At 37.7% G+C, this 20,919-nt stretch overlaps 1 protein-coding gene across 1 annotated transcript in view; it reads right to left on the bottom strand.

Annotated features, from left to right (window-relative positions):
* The window catches only part of LOC106877714 (dynein axonemal heavy chain 5), a 435,668-nt gene that overhangs the window by 293,252 nt on the left and 121,497 nt on the right, over positions 1 to 20,919 (bottom strand). Inside the window, exons 34-35 of the mRNA XM_089358248.1 lie at positions 16,629 to 16,782; positions 10,366 to 10,632 (exon numbers count right to left, since the gene is read on the bottom strand). Coding sequence (XP_089214374.1) covers positions 10,366 to 10,632; positions 16,629 to 16,782 — 421 coding nt within the window. The remainder of the gene's footprint in view (positions 1 to 10,365; positions 10,633 to 16,628; positions 16,783 to 20,919) is intronic.

Genomic DNA, 20,919 nt, shown 5'->3' with positions numbered 1-20,919 from the left:
TACACATACCAGTGCAGTCTTCAATCTTGCATACTACATTTGAATCTTATTGTGTTCAATTTTTCTCCCTGTACTTTGTCATTGATACACACATACATTACATATCTAACAAAGCATGCTGGCTTCACCTCTTTCTAGTCTTCTCATGTCCTAAGCATGCAAGGCCCATGTCTCACTATGTAGGATCACAGCTTTAACACAAGCATCTTAAAATCTGCCCTTCACTCTGGCAGAAAAGACCTTTGTTGCTAGCAGTGGTAATAGCTCCCTGAACTTTCTCCAGCCCATTCTTGTTCTGCTTTTATACTTTCAGAGCAATAACCCCCTTGGTAAATAAATCTTGAAAGCAAAAAGCTATCAATTACTTTTCGGGAGCCATCTAAGTATTTAAGAGAATCTATTTCTGGTGTGCTCACAATATGAACTGCTTCAGTACATCTATCACATGCAAAGCATATGTCCCCTGTTAGTCTGTCTGTGATTCCACTATATCTCTTGCATACTTTTAGCTTACATTAGACAGTATATGGAGTTTATACCTACTTCTTTTCTACCTATCACATAAGGCCATTTTTCTAAAGATACCAGAATTCTTTTTTACTTACTAAAACATACTTCTTTGCTAAATTTACCTTAAGATCTCTCAATTCTGAGTTCATCTTCCAAGCCTGGAATTTTCTAATTCCTCTATGGCTTCATCTATGAGTACTAGTTCATCAGCATGTAAGAGTGTCCATCATTAGCCACTCTTAAGCTCCATTAAGATGGCCAGTGGGTGAGGTCTGAATCTTACTCAACTCACATGCTAAATTTGTCACTGAAATCATTGTTGACTCTCACTTCACTTATTACTTCTCAGTACAAAGTTTATAAAACATTCACAAGCCATTCATTTACACATAGTTTCCAAAGTGGACACCAAATTACTGAACAGGTTACACTATCAGACACCTGCTAAAAATCAAAGAAAGGTCAGAATAGTAGTTTGTTCTTAGCCAAGTATTTCTCCTGTAGTCATCACTAAGAAAATTTATATCGGTGGTACCACTTCCTGCAGGTATGAAGTTAAACTGCATCCCATTTAGTTTGTCATAGATTAATCATGATATGACTCATTCTGTAACCATCATAACCTGATCCAGTAGTTTGATTTCTCTATAGGGGCTTCTCTCTAAGGCATCTCTTTTGACTGCCATGCAAAAGTGGATGTTAAAATGATGACTATGATTCTGTGTGTGTGTGTGTGTGTGTGTGTGTGTGTGTGTGTGTGCATGTGTGTATTTGTCCGTGTATATATGTCTGTACACATTTGTTTATGTGTGTGTGTGTGTGTGCGTGCATGTTTAAATATATCATCATAATCATCATCCTCATTTAACATCTGCTTTCCATGCTGACATGGGTTGGATGGTTTGACATAGAATTGGCTAGCAGGGAGCTGTCCAGACTCCAATTGTCTGTTGTGGCATGGTTTCTACAGCTGGATGCCCTTCCCATTGCCTATATAATAATACATATATATTTTACAGGCAAGAAAGTAAATTTCAAACACTGTGTAGCTGTGAGAACAACAGAGAAGGATTGGTTATTTACCCTTAAAAGACAGTAAAAGGTTGCTAGCAAGCAACTACAGGAATTGAATCCTCTACTCTTCAGATAGCAAAATTGAACCTATCTTATAAGGGTAACTACCTAATCTTTCTTTGCTGTTTTCACAGTTATACTGCATTCAGAGTTTACTTTCTTGTCTGTAAAATATCAAACACATTCAATGCTTCCAAAGTTTGTTTATAATATACATGTGTGTGTGTGTTTGTGCATGTGTGTCTGTATAATCATATTATAGTCTTATTATGCATATATTTATATATTCATATTATATATATTAATACAGCCGTATATATTCATATCTGCATACATAAATGTTATCAAGACTATGCCTTGTGAAAGGAAATAAATGAATTCAAACAGAGAAAATAAATTTAGAATTATCTATAAATAATTGCAGAGCCCTATGACTACTTAAAGTCAGAAAGTCTGAACAGTAAGTAATATTGGAATAGTTTTATCAGAGTTTAATGTGTATCAAAGTAAGGTGATTAATGCAATTGTCTCTCACAGCAAAGGATTAGAAGTTATACAGCAAGTGTTTAGGAATTAAATAGCCAGCCAGACAATTCACTAGTTTGTTGCATGGCAACACAAGAGAATATTTTGCACAAATGAATAGTTATTCTTCACATGGAAGCCAAATTCTGAGTTTGAATGCAACGCTAATGTGGGATTAGTTCCTAAGGAATAAGTAACTACTTTACACATTACCACTGCCATTACATTTTAACGATGTATCAATGCATCTCTGGAGTTAGTTTCAGATGACCATAAAATGCAGGATAAGTTATGTTAAAGGTTATACAGATATTCTGAAACTATTCTTTTAAATTAACTTATTTTTGAAAAAACAAATTTTGAAAAAATAAAAAAAAAATTTGCAAATATAGTTTTGGGAGCAATAAAGCAAAACAGCATTCAAATATTGAAGGAAGAAAAAAAAAAACAGATTCTTTTGAAAAATATTGAATTCCTTTTCCAATAAATAAAAAGAAAATAATATTCCCCAACTCAAGGGAAATATTCAATAGAGAAGTCTATTCTAAAACTAACTCTCAAACAGAATATTTGCTGGAGTCTAAATAACGATAACCATATACTTTCTTTTTGATAAATGATTTTGAATATTCATTAAAACTTTGTTGGATATTTTTTCTTTTCTTTTTCTCGCCGTATTTATTCTCCTATAAATTCGTCTTCTATTTACAGTAAGTCAGAGCCAACACTGGAGGATTTTGTGCATTATTCCGAGGAAGCAATGAGCACATATTCCCCAGGAAGTAATAAATTGCTATTGAAAGATAAATGAAAATATTAATCTGAAACGGCATGCTCGGAACGCTTGAAGAAGGAAAACATTTCTTTACATAATCTACTAAGAAAACAATATTTTTTAAATTCATTTTACATTTCTGAGGGTAAATATTTAAATGTATGTAATATATATATTTTATATACAGTAAATGGTTGTTTGTAGTGCATGATACAGCATATTATAACATAACAGTGTATGTATATATATATATTAATTGAAGTTTACAGTGTTATATATCTATTACAGCTGATATAACCAATCAGTTTTGTACTAGGGGTTTAACAGAGTTTTAGGTAACAGTTCAGCTATGTAACCATATGCTCATCAGAGGTAGCTGTTATGGAATTAAATATGCTGACTGCTCTCTATTGTTGATATATACATATGTGTACACAGTTGTGAAAGATTGTGTTTCTTACGAAGGCATGAGGCCTAGTGGTTAGGGTGTGACAGATTTGATTCCAGGACCAAGTGGTACATTGTGTCCTTGAGAAAGGTACCTTGTTTCATGAAAATAGACACAGGTGTGGTTGTGTGTTTACAAAGGTCACGTCACTTCCTAACCATGTGATTTTTGGTTCAGTTTCACTTGTGATACCTTGGGCAAGTATCTTCTACTACAGCCTGGGGTGACTAAAGTCTTGTGATGATATATATATATATATATATATATATATATATATATATATATATATATATATATATATACATATATATATATATGCATATGTATATATGTATATGTAAATATAATATATGTATGTGTGCATGTACGTACATACACGTACATACATACATACATGCGTACATATATATATGTATGTATGTGTATAAATGTGTGTGTGTGTATAAATGTGTGTGTGTGTGTGTGTGTATATATATATATATATATATATATATATATGTACACAAACACACACACATATTTTCCCTGTATCAGCATCTTAAGTTTCTTAGTGTTTTGCCCCTTTAACTGGTAATTAGCATTATAATTTAAAGTCTACCCCTACTCTGTGTCTTTTTTATAGATAGTTACTTCTATCTAATTGACTCTTCCTAAAGTTTTGTTTCTCTTCTCTTGGTGAGAAAGGGATACCTATGATGATATGTATGACCAATAGCTAGCCATGAGCTGTCAACTCACTCGTGTCTTTTATTCTAAATATACACAGTCTTCTAGTCTCAGATTTTAGTAGATGATAAAGAGATAAATAAATTGGAAATGAATTACAACTCTATGACCCAACTATGTTCCATGCTATTCTAAGAAATTGGAGTCTGTTTTTCTAAGCCACTTTTGTTACAATAGCAACAACATGAATTTCTTCAATCTTCTTACTATGTTAAAATATTTAAGAAAAATTATATTAATGTGTCCTACCTGCTGAAATTCCATAAATATATTTTTTTGTGCAGCTGAAGATAGCACTGCATTTAGATTAATATAAGGATTGCATTGTTCAATTAAATGGAGCCACTTGAAATGGTCGTACTGTATTACTACTTGATATCTTGTTACTTATTTTGATTTTATACACACACACACATACACATGCATATATTTACATATATATGTGGTAGTTGTCTACATCTTATGCAGAATCTGACCACATCTACTTACACCTTAGATCTACCATGGCATCTGATGTGGTTTTTTAAACCAGACAATGTTTTGAAAAGACATCCACATAAATTGCATATCCACTTTGGACCACCAAAAGATGCAGTTAAATTCTTGTCATTGTGGATCTTAAAATGTCTTTTGAGGCTTCTATTAGATTTGCAGACCTTATGGTATACATGGAATTGACAGGTATGGACAGATAGATAAGCAGTGTAGTTGGTAGAGGCTTGTTTTTCATACGTCTGCAAATGATATTTGAGCCCAGCAAAAGAAAGGCATGGTCTGTTACAAACTGTGCACACAAAATGGTTGCTGAGATTCATTTTCTTGTTGATCTTCTTTTTTAATATTCTTTTACTTGTTTCAGTCATTTGAGTGCAGCCATGCTGGAGTACTGCCTTTAGTCGAACAAATCGATCCCAGGACAAGGACATATTCTTTGTAAGCCTAGTACTGATTCTATCAGTCTCTTTTGCTGAACCACTAAATTACCGGGACATAACACACCAACATCAGTTCTCAGGCGATGGTGGGGGAACAAACACAGGCACACAAATACATACATACATATACATGGTGCAGGAGTGGCTGAGAAGTAAGTAGCTCACTCACCAACCACATGGTTTCAGGTTCAGTCCCACTGCATGGCACCTTGGGCAAGTGTCTCCTTCTATAGCCTCGGACTGACCAAAGCCTTGTGAGATGATTTGGTAGATAGAAACTGAAAGAATCCTATGTATATGTATGTATATATATATATATACATATATATATATATATATATATATATATATATATATATATATATTTGTATGTATGTATGTATGTATGTATGTGTGTGTATATGTTTGTGTGTGTGTGTTTGCCCCCCAACATTGCTTGACAACTGATGCTGGTGTATTCATATCCCCATAACTTAGCAGTTTGGCAAAAGAGACTGATAGAATAAGTACTTGGCTTACAAAGAATAAATCCTGGGGGTCAATTTGCTCGACTAAAGGTGGTGCTCCAGCATGGCCACAGTCAAATGACTAAGACAAATAAAAGAATATATATATATATATATATATATATATATATATATATATATATATATAGTAATGCAGTACATATATATCTATGTATATGACAGTGTCTTTCAGTTTCCCTCTACTAAATCCACTCACAAAGCTTTGGTCAGTCTGAGGCTATTGTAGAACACACTTGCCAAAGGTGCCAAGCAGTGGGACTAAACCTGGAACCATGTGGTTGGTAAGCAAAGCAAGTCCTTATAATATGTTGCACTGGTTTACTAGGAAACTCCAATGTAAGGCTAATGTCTTCCAAATATGAACAGTTTGTAAATTTTCACTCATCAATATCTTCATGTGCTCATGACTTTTACAATGCTGGCATCACCTGCTCTCTCAGCAAGTATTTATACCGATAACATTATCTCTGTCTTACATCCACCCTAAATAATTATCTTTATCTTTTAATTATTACAATACACAAGACACTAATAAAGATCAGAAAAGTTCAGATGATAATATCGTTTTACATCATTCAATATATTCCTTTACGAGATTAAGTTCTATAATATAGCTGAATGTATTACACACACACAAGTGTGTATGTACATATACATGTATATATATATATGTGTGTGTGTGTGTGAATATATATATATATATATATATATATATATATATATATATATATATATATATATATACTTTATTTAAAAGCAGCAGAAATATAACAAAAGACTGTTCCTCGAAGTTTCACGTTCCCGTTCATCGGGAATGTGAAATTCCGAGTAACAGTCTTTCGTTATATTTCTGCTGCTTTTAAATAAAGCATATTACTCTACCTCTGGTATTTGAGTACTCTTTTTTCCACCTTGTTGCACATTTTATGTGCTTACTCCGGTACATGTATATATATATATATATATATATATATATATATATATATATAAGTGGTTGGCGTTAGGAAGAGCATCTAGTTATAGAAACTATGCCAGCTCCTGTCAAACCATCCAGCCCATGCCAGCATGGAAAAAGGACATTAAATGATGATGCTGATGCTGAAGAGAGTGCAAGTCAGGCGGGCAGGCCACTTTGTTCAAGTGCCTGACATGGAACTCCCCAAGAGAGTGAGTGAACTGGTGGAAGGCAAATACACACAAGATGTACAGGAAAAGTGCTAAAGGATACACTCAAAGACTTACTAAAGAGCTTTCAGATCAACCTCAACACTTGGGAAATGCAAGCACAAGACAGAACAGGATGGCAGATGCACAAAGAAAATGCAAACTGCACAATTCCTTGCCCTCAGTCCTAGCAAGCCACCAGTGCCTGAAGTGTGGTGGAGCCTTCCAAGCATGCATTGGACTGATCAATCACACCTGGACACACTGTGAACCACCTTCTTCTCCTATTTTTTGTCCTTGGTCATCATCATCAACAACAATGGACAAACTAATAATAGCAATAATATAAGGTTAAACAACAATGATAAGAACTACATTAAAATCACCCATTTGTACCCAAGATGTATTGGGAGGGCTTGTTCTCCCTTCCTTCTCAGATAGATAATAAAATAAAAGAGGATATTCACCCACCCACTTCTGAAATAAAAAATGTGTGTATTTTTGCCTAAATTTTGCTTTATTATTTATCTATTCATTAAATAATATTTTATAAGTAACTTATGATACAATATATACGATATTGATCAACTTTAAAGTTTTTGTAAAGTAAATAATATCTATCTTTCAATCAATCTATCTTGCAGACAGTCTGGCTTACAAATATTTAGGAGATAAGTAAGAGATCCATTAAATTTGACATTTTCCATTCATTCTTCTATACCAACCTAAATGGGATGGATCTGCAAAAGACAAAATGTTCATGAATTGATGGTAGAAGTATGTGCATTGTGTATACAGATATGTGTACGTGTATGTGTTCATAGCCAGACACAGACACAGACACACATTTATGTACAGGCGCTTTTACTTGCTTCATTTATTCAACTGTAGCTATGCTGGGGCACTGCCTTCAAGGGTTTAACCAATCAAATCAGCCCTTGTTTTTAAGTTTAGTACATTCTACTGATGGTACTTATTCTACTGATGCAAACAAACCAACACCAGATAAGCACACACACGTATATATATATGTGTGTGTGTGTGTGTGCATGCTCGTGCGTGTGAGTGTGTACAACAGTTACGCTTGTGTATGAACAACTACACTACGAAGGTATTTCAACCATGTTTCGTGGTCTGCTACCACAACAACTCCTTTATAGGATCCAGTTAGCTCAAGACATCATCAGGAGGAACCACGTCCGGTTTCGACCCCTACTCCTCTACCATTTTGACGTTCCCCCCCACACACCTTTCGGAGGTGTCTTCAGCTCTGGTGTTGAGTGCATGTCTTCTTTCTTCTGTTCCCTGGCCTCTTTGATGCAGCGTCAATGAGTGGTAATGAGACATGGCTGTGGCTACTGAGAACATGCCAATGCTTGGTAGAAATGAAGCCAGCATGCTCTGCTGTATGGGTAATGTTAGTGTGCATGTACAACTAAGTGTAAATTATTTAAGAGAAGAATTGGATATAAAAGGTATCTGCTGTCCTGTGCCAGACAGAACTGTGCTGGTATGGTCACATGATGTGTATGGATGAGGACAGCTGCATAAAGAAGTGTTGATCTCTAATTGTGAAGGGAACATGTACAAGGAGTAGACCCAAGAGGACATGGGTTGGAGTGGTGAGAGAGGATCTTCAGACACAAGACCTCACTGAGGAGATGACAAGGGACTGAGACTTCTGGTGATTTGGTGTGCTTGAGAAGACATGTGACTCTCAATACATACAGGCATGTCTCTCTGTCAGATGAGAGATCTTTAGGCTTATGGGTACTGGTGTCTCCCATAAAAGCACCCATGCTGGTGCCATATAAAAAGTACCCATGTCAGTTCCAAATAGGAAGCACTCATGCTGGTGTCATATAGAAAAGCACCCATTCAGGGCTTCCATATTGATGCCACGTAAAAAGCACCCAGTACACTCTGTAAAATGGTTGGCATTAGGAAATGCAGCCAGCTGCAGAAACCATGCCAGAACAGACAATTGGAGAGAGGAGAGTTTCCTGGCTGACAAGCTCCTGTCAAACTATCCAACCCAAACCTGCCAGGGAAATGGACGTTAAATGATGATGATGATATATGTGTGTGTGTGGGTGTAGCTTTGTGGTAAAAAGCTTGCTTCCCTACCACATAGTTCTGGGTTCAGTCCCACTGCATGGTATCTTGGACAAGTGTCTTCTACAATAGTCTCAGATTAACCAAAGCCTTGTGTGTGGATTTGGTAGATGGAAACTAGAGGAAACTCATTGTGTGTGTATATATATATATATATATATATATATATATATATATATATATATATATATCTGGAGGAAACTCATTGTGTGTATGTATATATGTATATATGTGCGCATGTGTTTCTTTGTGACAGTGTTTGTCACCCTATCTCTGTTTGACAACCAGTGTTGGTGAGTTTACATCCCCATAACCTAGCAGTTTGGCAAAATGAGTCCGATAGGATTAGCACTAGGCTTACAAAAACAAGTTCTGGGGTCGATTTGTTCAACTAGAACCCTTCATGGCAGTGCTCCAGCATGGCCACAGTCAAATGAGTGAAACGCATAAAGGAATGTGTGTGTGTGTGTGTGTGTGTGTGTGTATACACATGCACACACATACCCATCAGTGCATGAACAAACAAAAGAAAGTAGCCCTCAGTACGTTTGGTTGGAGTTACATGTATTTAATAGCAAGACGTAATATCTTCAAGTCTTCCTCGGTCTCTCTTTTTCCACATTATTTATTCTGAATGCTTGCCACTTGCTTATGTTATTGTCATTTTACATCTGCATCATTTGCTCATGCCATCACAATCTCTTCTCTTGCATAATACATCTGATTCCTCTTATATCCACCTTATTTCTCCCTTCCTTTGTACTTCCCCATTTATGCTCTCTAGCATGGCACATTAAGCAAAATGTTAGTAGTGTGCACAGAGAGGAAGAGAGAGGGAGAGAGAGACATACACACAATATTTTGTTTATCCTTTTGCATTCTTTTTCCCATGCTGGCAAGTATTGGCCGGATCTCACAATGAGTCATTGCTTGTTGCAGTCCTTCACCATGTGATGCATATAGCCACAGAGAAAACTGGCCAAGCTGAATATTTCGTTTTACCCTAATCACTTGACTATGAAGCAAGAGTGAAGCCTGTCTTTGGCTAAGTTGACTGAGGCAAACAAACTTACGAAATTCATCTATTGACAAAACGAGAGTTGGTGGTTTAGACTAGTGGTTCTCAAAGTGGGCAGTAGTGCCCCTCTGGGGGTTGTGGAAAGATCCGAGGTGTGTGTGTGGGGGGGGGGGGGCATTGAAGAAAAGTTGGGATGATAATGGAGTGGCCAAAAGGGGATAATAGATGTATAAAAAAGCCCCAAAATAATGGGTTAATTAGATTAAGCTTTATTTGTGAAATGCAGTTGTTTTGAATTTGCTGCAGAAAGTGCTCTATATTTGTGGTGGTGAGTGATGGCAGGGTCTTGGCACTAAGAATATGGCCTGGGTGTGAAAAGGAGCAGCAGCTCAAAAAGTTTGAGAACCCCTGGCTTAGACCTTCATAACAAATACTTAACAAATATTGCTCATTCAAAAAGTGAAACTTGAAAAAATAACAAAATACACCAATAACAAACAGGACAGCAATCAACAATTTTTAGCAACCGAGTAAATAATTTCACTGACCTGTATTGTATGCGAGTCACTTGCTTGACCAAGAATCTCCAATAAGGCAGGGTCGGAAACAAAGAAGAAACGAGGGAAGACGAGTCTTTTCTTCTCCAGGTAGCCTGTCAGTGACTTCTGACACATTTCCAACTGTTCAAGGAGGTGTGGGAGAAGACGAGAGAGAATGTCATCACCCACACAACATATAACGACTTTTGAAATTTCATGTGCCCGCTGCATAATTCGCATCCAAGACTTGTCAATATTGCTGAACCGTTTCGCCTCCTGTAAGATTTTTATGTAGAAATGGGTTACTGTTTGGTTGAGACAAATTAAACTTTACACTCGCAATGTCATTTTTTTCTATAACAACTAGCATTCTGTTGGCTATGACAATGAGTGTTCTTATAGATCTGATCAATAGAACAACCTGCTCATGAAAGTAACGTGCAAGCAGCTGAGTACTCCACAAACAGGTGTACCCTTAATGTAGTTCTCAGGGAGATCCAGTGTGACACAGAGTGTGACAAGGCTGGCCCTTTGAATTACAGGTGCAACTCATTTTTGCTAGCTGAGTGGACCAGAGCAATGTGAAATAATGTGAAAAAAGTAACTTGCTCAAGGATACAACACACCACCAGGAATCAAACTCACAACCTTATGATTGTGAGTCAAGTTCCCTAACCACTAAGCCACATGCCTTCTTTCTGTATTCAAGCATTAAAACCAAACAAATCTTTGTTTTATTTGGTAAGACCCAAAAGAATTCATGAATGATGTTGTCAACAAAGTAAAACAAATGAATCAAGGACTCAGTTTTGTGCAACACAAAAGCATCAGGAAACAGGCTACAACAATTAGAGTTAACCATTAGATGGTGAATCCATGCTAAACAATACTAAATATCACAAGTGTAAAATTATTTATAAAACATGCATAAAGTATAGACACAAACATGGCTATGTGGTAAGAAGCTTGCTTCCGAACACGCATGGTTCTGGGTTCAGTCCCACTGTGTAGCACTTTGGGCAAGTGTTTTCCACTATAGCCTTGGGCCGACCAAAGCCTTGTAAGTGGATTTGGTAGACAGAAACTGAAAGAAGCCTGTCGTGTATATATATATATATATATATATATATATATATATATATATATATATGTGAGTGTGTGTATGTATTTGTGTCTGTGTTTGTCCTCTCATCATCGTTTGACAACTGGTATTGATGTTTATGTCCTTGAAATTTAGCAGTTCAGCAAAAGAGACTGATAGAATAAGTCACCAGGCTTAAAAAATAAGCTTTGGGGTTGATTTGTTCAACAAAATCCCGTTCAAGGTGGTGCCCCAACGTAGCTGCAGTAAAATGACTGAAACAAGTAAAAGAATAAAAGAATAGAGTAAGATATAACAATTCGAAGAATAAAAAAGCTACAAAATATGTGCTTGTTACAAATACTGTTAGTTATTGTTGTCAAGCTTCAAGTTAGTTCTGATAGAGCAGAACTATGACCAAAGGTCCTCCAGCTATAACCATTCAGTCTGTTTTCTACAAAGATCTGCAAAGAACTCATGGTTACATTATCAGATGTATTCCTTTCTAAGACGGAGGTGTGATTTCCATTATTATCTCGCAAGTCCAAGTGATCATATAGAGGCTCCACACACAGTCCCTGATAATTGTCCTAAATAGTCAAGCAGTGGTTGATACTAATTGCTTTCTCTAAGTTATTATATGTGAGTCAGATCCAGTTAGGAGCTGAATCTATGATGAAGATTCTACCACCTTCCTTTCCTTTGGCTATAAAAAAGAAAATTATAACAAGAACAACAGATAGTCTTCCTGTCTGGTAGCTACAAAGAATGAATTTGTATAATAAACTAATAAACATGGTTGAAAGGTCTGAGGACCAAGCTTTCCCTTTCAGACAAAATGTCATCGGTTTTCTCAAGTGCTACCTGAGGTGAGATTTGAGAGGAAGGTAATGCCTGTCATTAATTTTATAGATGATGGGTAAAAGTGGTGAAACAGGGATAGCTAAATGAGCCCCACACTAACTATGCAGGTGGCAAGTTAAACTGTGAGAAGGCATTGACCTTTGACATGTTAGAATTAGCCTGGGTTAAGGCGGCGAGCTGGCAGAAACGTTAACACGCGGGGCGAAATGCTTAGCAGCATTTTGTCTGCCGTTACATTTTGAGTTCAAATTCCGCTGAGGTCAACTCTGCCTTTCATCCTTTCGGGGTCGATAAATTAAGTACCAGTTACGCACTGGGGTCGATGTAATCGACTTAATCCCTTTGTCTGTCCTTGTTTGTCGCCTCTATGTTTAGCCCCTTGTGGGCAATAAAGAAATAAGAAACGTTAGTACGCCGACCAAAATGCTTAGCGGTTTTTCGTCTGTCTTTACATTCTGAGTTCAAATTCCGCTAAGGTCGACTTTGTCTTTCATCCTTTCGGGGTCGATAAATTAAGTACCAGTTGTGTACTGGTTGATTTAATTGACTGGCCCCCTCCCCAAAATTTCGGGGTTTTTGCCTAGAGTAGAAAAGAATTAGCCTGGGTTGTGTTTTGAGGAGTCCCAAATCATCCTCTGTGGTTGCACCTCTATTTTGGGAACCCTTTCTTTGTTCTTATTTTATTCTGTACTATTAATTCCATTTATTGATTTCAAATTTTGGAACAAGGCTAGTTATTTTGAGGGAAGGAGCAAGTTGATTACACTGACCTCAGTGTTCAAATGGTACTTATTTTATTGACCCCTGCTGAAAAGATAAAAGGCAAAGTCGACCCTGGCAGCATTTGAACTCAAAAAGTAAAACTGGAAGAAATACTTCAAAGCATTTTTCTTGGCATAGGTACAATTTAGCTAGATCACCACCTCATTAACTCTGTTATCATCTATTTCTTAATGAAACTTTATTATCATTATCATTATCAAGGCGGTGAGCTGGTAGTATCATTAACACACTGGGTAAAATGCTTAGCAGCACGTCGTCTGTCTTTAAGATCTGAGTTCAAATGCCTCTGGGGTCGACTTTACCTTTCATCCTTTTGGGGTTGATAAATTAAGTGCCAGAAAGGTTTATTATTATAATTATTATTATTATTGCTGATCCTACCCTGTTACTCAGTGTAAAACTCATCCCTATTGTTTGTTGTTTTATAGTGTTTTCCTTATGTAGTGTACCCAACATACTGGGCACCTGTGATCAATAAAGAAATTATTTGGTGAGCTGGCAGACTTGTTAGCTCATCAAACAAAATGCTTAGCATTGTTTCTTCTCGCTGTACGTTTTTGATTCAAATGTTGCTGAGGTTGACTTTGCCTTTCATCCTTTAGGGATCAATGAATACCAGTCAAGCATTGGTGCTGATGTAACCCCTCCCTTGTGCCACATAACAAGTACTGGTGACAATGCCACATAAAAAAAACCCAGTACACTCTGTAGAGTGGTTGGCATGAGGATGGGCATTCAGCTATAGAAACCATGGCAAACAGACAACAAAGCCTGTCAAACTATAGAAACCATACCAACATAGGAAACAGATGTTAAATGAAGATAATAATAATGGAGTCATTTAAGACTCCATTATTATTACCTCCACCTTACGGAAGGCAGAGGTATCGTTTACAGCCGTGTTTGTATGTCTGTGGACAAGATATCTCAAGAACTGCTGGATGGATTCAGATGAAACTTTCAGGGATATTTGGCCTCGTGACTAGGACAAACTGATTAGATTTAGGGATCGATCTGGTACTGAACAAGGATTCTGGATTATTTTGCCTGTTGTTTTACTTAATTTTTGTGAGTGGTCTGGTTCATTTTTAGTATTCTCGTTTGTGAGAGCAATCGAATTTATTTCAGATATTCTCATTTTAAAAATCATCTTTGGATAATCATTGAGAGGACGTTGATGTTGACTTGGTGGAGGTTTGAACTCTCTGAGTGCTCTTGTTAGTATTATAATTAAAGCAGTGAGCTAGCAGAACAATACGCATGCCAGGCAAAATGCTCACTGTCATTTCTTCCAGCTTTGTGCTCTATGTTCAAATTCCACCAAGGTCAACATTCATCTTTTCAGTGAAAGTCAATAAAATAAGTACCAGCTGAACACTGGGGTCAATGTAATCAAATTATCCCCTCCCGTAAAATTGCCAGCCTTATGCCAAAATTTTAAACCATTATTATTATTATCGTTTTCGCTGGATGTTAGCAGTCAAGTGCTCTCATTTGGAATGAAAATTTGTGGATCAGTGGGTGGGTGGGTGAGTGGAGGTTGATAAAATAAGTACCAGCTTACTCCTACCCCTAAAATTGCTGGTTTTGTGTCAAAATTTGAAACCATTATTATTATTATCAGCATTATTAGGTGGCGAGCTGGCAGAATCATTAGCATGCTAATGATTCTGATATCAGCATGATAAGGCAGCGAGCTGGCAGAATCGTTAGCACACCAGGCGAAATGCTTAGCGGTATTCCGTCTGCTGCTACGTTCTGAGTTCAAATTCCGCCGAGGTCGACTTAGCTGTTCATCCTTTCGGGGTCGATTAAATAAGTACCAGTTATGCACTGGGGTCGATGTAATTGACTTAATCCCTTTGTATGTCCTTGTTTGTCCCTTCTATGTTTAGCCCCTTGTGGGCAATAAAGAAATAAGAATCATTAGCATGCTGGGTGAAACGCTTAGAGGTATTTCGTCTGCTGCTACATTCTGAGTTCAAATTCTGCCAAGGTCAACTTTGCTTTTCATTCTTTCAGGGTTGAAATAAGTACCACTTATGCACTGAAGCCAATGTAATTGACTAGCCCCCTTCACCCCAAATTTTCAAGGCCTTGTACCAAGAGTAGAAATAATTATTATCATTATTATTGCCTTATGTGAGTAATGTTTTGTCTTGTTTATGGATTATTTGTAAAAGGATGAGGGAGTTTTATTGTTTTAATTTTTCTCTCTCCCATTTTAGAGGCAGAAAAGACAAATTTTGACTCAAGTAGTTCTTTTACCTTGAAGCATTAGAAAAAAACAAACTATTTTCTATTTCAGCATGGTATCTGAAGACTAGTCTGGAAAAGAAGGACTTGGAAGCTTAAGAACCTTTCACATGGTCAGAGATTTAGGGATATCCTTACTGAGAAATTTGATGATAAGGAGGAGGAGCTACAGTCCTGTGACATAGAAAGCCGCTGGGAATTCCTGTGAGACAGCTTGCTGAGTGCCACAGAAAAATCTGTGGCTGGTGCAAAGTCCCTTCCAGACCCAGGGTAACATGGTGGTGGAACAATACTGTAGACAGGGCCATTAAGAGCAAATATATATATATGTATGTGTGTGTGTGTATGTTTGTGTATCTGTTTTTGTCCCCACCAACATCGCTTGACAACCGATGCTGGTGTGTTTACATCCCCATAACTTAGCGGTTCGGCAAAAGAGACCGATAGAATAAGTACTAAGCTTACAAAGAATAAGTCCTGGGGTCGATTTGCTCAACTAAAGGCAGTGCTCCAGCATGGCTGCAGTCAAATGACTGAAACAAGTAAAAAAAAACAAAAAAAAGAGATGTGTAGGAGGGAGTCAAGTATATCATTTGGGGCCAGGGTCCTTGCTGGCTTCAGTTTAGCATCCAGAAACTAGAGTACAGCAGGGTGCATTAGTATCTTCTTGGTGACTGCTATAAACAACAACTTACAAAGCCATTTGGTATCACACACTCAGCTCATCAAGGATGTGCTGGTCATTACTTCTGTATTTTTGGCTTCTGAGCCACAGCTCTGGAAGCTGGTTGTGTCAAAGGGTCATGCATGGATGATGCCAGAAGTGAAACACTCAGCTTTTGAACTGTCTATGAAACTCTGCCACACCTATTTTATTTTCTGCTCTGGCATATTTACCAAGCTTAAATCTTTCCAGTCCTTGTTATTAATGCTAAATATGGTTACTGTTGTTATCTGTTTACTGTCATCACTCATGTCCAGTGCTGTCTTTAGACATGGGCACATTGAACAAGTGCCTGGCCACCTCTTGGGGCTAGGGCCTAATTCTAATCTATGTATGCTGTGACTGTAGTCAATAAATAAATACCATAGGTCTCAGTGCATTAATTTGTCTGGAGTGAACAGTATTGTCTTAGATGCTGAAATTATTATGATTCCAATTGACTTCTGATGAAGGGATCACACTTGAATGCTATTAAGATGGTGCTGCCTACACACACACACACACGCGCACACACACTTTATTTGTGCATTATGTTTCTGTATTGTATTTTTCATTAATACATACCTGAGGAAGTTGCTTTGCAATATCTCCACCAACAAAAACTGCTTCCAGATAGATCCATAAGTTCTGAACGACCAACCAATTTTCTATTATCTCCGTTGTACTGGTTAAGTTTTGAACCCATGTCTGAATAGTTGACTTAAATGGTGCATTATATCTGAGTAAAATCAAATCATATATATATATATATATATATATATATATATATATGTAGAAAATTACGCCTCACAGAGGAATTTTTTGACAAAGAAATCAATAACGACGAATCAATGGTTTGTAACAAGAGCAATTATAATCCCATTAAAGGTAAAAATAAAACATTGTACAAATTTTGGGAGTACATTTCGAACTTTCCTTATAATGAACTTCCACAACCTAAACCCAAACCCAACACCAGTAAAAACGAATGGAAAATCATCCATGAGTTACGAAACAATCATGACATCACAATCAAAGAAGCAGATAAGGGTAGCACTGTCATCATTATGGATACAGAACAATACAAAAACTCTGTATCTCAACTCTTACAAGATACTACATACTATGAAAGAGTAGTCAACTACCAACAAACAAGAACAATGACCAAATTAAACACACTCATTTGCCAACATCGAAACAACTTAACAACAAAAGAATGCGACTACCTAGCAAACTTTAATTGCAAAACCAGCAACCTCTATGGACTTCCAAAAATCCACAAGAGCAAAACTATTTCTGAAGCTTGCAAAAAGTCCACTTCCACCTGCATCACTGTACCACATCCCACAGATCTCAAACTAAGACCAATTGTGGCAGGCCCAAACTGTGAAACACACAGATTAAGCAACTTTATCGATATCCTCCTGAAACCAATACTTCACCACATACCAAGTATTGTTAGAGATGACCTGGACCTACTAAATCATCTACCCAAACATACCGATAAAGACATTTTCATTGTTTCCTTTGATGTAATAAATCTTTACACTACGATCCCACATCAATATGGACTGGAAGCCATTAAATTCTGGCTAGAAAAATACCCCAATGAGATCCCAGAAAGAATAAAAAAAGAATTCATCATCGAGGGCCTTAAGTTTATCCTTCAAAACAATTTTTTGAATTTTAATGATAACACCTACAGACAGGTATCAGGGACTGCAATGGGGACTAAAGTTGCCCCTACATATGCAAACCTGGTGATGGCCTACTTAGAATTGCAGATCTACGACAAATCCAAAACTAGATATGGCCTGTCTTTCCACCAATACCTGTTGAAGAATTGGAAACGTTACTTGGATGATTGCCTCATCCTATGGTCCCACACACTCGACCAACTCTTTGACTTCAAAACCCTAATCAGCAGTGTCAACAACCATATCCAATTTACAATGGAATACAGTCAAGACCAACTTCCTTTTCTTGACATTCTCATTATAAAAATGGGTACCAGCATTGAGACTGATATTCATTACAAACCGACTGATTCCAAGCAATACCTTCTGTTCACCTCCAATCACCCAAAACATACAAAGACAAACATTCCCTTCAACCTTGCGAGAAGAATTTGCACAATTGTCTCTAATTATAGAACTCGAAATAAAAGACTTGAAGAACTAAAGGCAATTCTTCTCGAAAGACATTACCCAGCATCATTAGTTGACAATGGAATAGAACGGGCCAAGACAATTGCTACCCATGACCTGCGAAAACCGAAACACATACACGGCACGTTAAATAGTCTCCCATATCTCTCAACACACAATCCTAGAAATGCAGAAGCTTACATAATAATATACAAAAACATCCCACTACTGAATCAAGACCCACATCTAAAAAGAGTACTCGCAACCCATAAAATAATAAAAAGCAAAAGACAACCCAAATCCCTAAAAAACCTACTCACGAATGCAAAATTGCTTAACACAAGCCCACCACCTACCGTCAAAAAATGTGGTTGCTCCAACTGCAGGACTTGCATCCACCTCATGGAAGGAACAACATACAGATTCCAGTCGGGACACTCTTTTGTCAAAAAATAACTTCACCTGCGCATCAAAAAATTTACTTTACGCCATAAGGTGTGAAGGGTGCCACAAAGAATACATAGGGCAAACGAGCCTTACTCTCAGAGAAAGGATGACAGTTCACCGCCAACAATTGAGGGATCCCACCACAAGACAGATACCACTCAGTGAGCACTTAGATCTCTGTGCACAAAACAAGTCCCCCAAATTCCTAGTTTTCCCATTATACCAATGCTCAGACAACACCACTGACCAAACACGAATAAATAGGGAAAATAACCTTATTCAAAAATACAGACAACAGCTCAACATACTCTAACATAAGCCCCCTCCCCAGGTGCACACCCAAAACAAAGACACACAGATACGCAAAATCACACACACACCAATACAATGCAAACCTCCGACACGAACACACTTACACACATATATACACACACACACACAATCACAATATCTCCACACTAGAGCACAAACCCACATACATTTCAAGAAAAAACACATGCATATATACACTTAAAATAAAATTATAGCAACCACAACCAACACCCATACACACATACGTAAACAGGTACATGCACACACCTACACACCTCCGGCAACCACAAATCATATTCACACATGCATATTTGCATACATATGTACACACACATACAAACACCATATACGCCCGTTCCCCAGTAAAAATGTCACACACACACACTCAAAAGAAAAACACACACAATACAATCCCAACAATCACAACAAACACTCACAAGCACACATGCACAGAAGCATGCACATACAATGACACACCTCCCCGACAAATACAAGCCACATAGACGCACTCACACAAACACACCCACACGTATACACACACATACTGCACTAACAATACAAACAAAACTAATCACTCACAATTACAGCGTGCACACACATGTACACATATACACCAGGAACCTACATAAACCATACCCACATACACACATACACAAACGCATACCCAATACCAACATACACGGAACACACATGCACACACATACACATCACCTGGATAAACCCAACGTACAAGGACACCTAATAAATACAACACACACATACATGCTCACACACACATGCACCCTCATGCACACACATACAGTTGCTCCCTCACACACACACACACCACAATGACAATTCAAACACAAACATACTTAGAGACACACACAAACTCACGTACACACACATAATACCCCCACCAACACACAACACAAATAGACATACGCACACATACAGACATACACAAACATATGAACCATCACACACACATACGGTTGCTTACACACACACACACACCACAAGGGTATTTAAAACAACACGCTCACTCAGACAGAGACACACACACACACTCATGTACACACACACTCCCACACTCACACAAAACACTCCCACGCACACACACAGATGCACACATACATACACACACAGACGCACACATATGTACACACCCTCACACATACATACGGTTGCTCTCTCTTTCTCACACACACACCACAAGGACAATTAAAACAACACATACATACTCAGAAAAATAGATGTAAGCACACTCTCACGTACACACACCTAACATCCCCACCGACACAAAAAACACACAAACACACATACACACGCACTCACAAACGCACTCACGCACACACAACACCCTAACAAATATTAATCACACACATACACACTCACACAAACGTGCACACACATACACACACCATCCTACCATAGATAAAAAACACACACATACTCATATACACATGCCACACACGCACACATACAGACATACACATACATATGAACCATCACACACATACGGTTGCTTACACACACACACCACAAGGATATTTAAAACAACACACCCACTCAGACAGAGAGACACACACACACTCCCACACTCACACAAAATACTCCCACGCACACACACAGATGCACGCACACATACGTACACACCCTCACACATACATACGGTTGCTCTCACACACACACACCACAAGGACGATTAAAACAACACATACATACTCAGACAAAGAGATATATGCACACCTAACATCCCCACCGTACACACACCTAACATCCCCACTGACACAAAAAACACACAAACACACTCATATACACATTCCACAATAAACTCTGGGACCAATAAAAATGGCACACACACACACACACACACACACACACACACACACGGACACAAACACACATATATACACACACACATAGAGATGTGCACAAAACCAGTCCCAAAAACCAGTGAACCATGACAGACTAGCTCACGGACCAAC

Source organism: Octopus bimaculoides, chromosome 10 (assembly GCF_046866305.1).
Source record: "Octopus bimaculoides isolate indiv1 chromosome 10, ASM4686630v1, whole genome shotgun sequence".
NCBI classification, from domain to species: domain Eukaryota; kingdom Metazoa; phylum Mollusca; class Cephalopoda; order Octopoda; family Octopodidae; genus Octopus; species Octopus bimaculoides.
The sequence above is the reverse complement of the archived record's forward strand: the minus strand, read 5'-3'. Positions and strand labels throughout refer to the sequence as shown.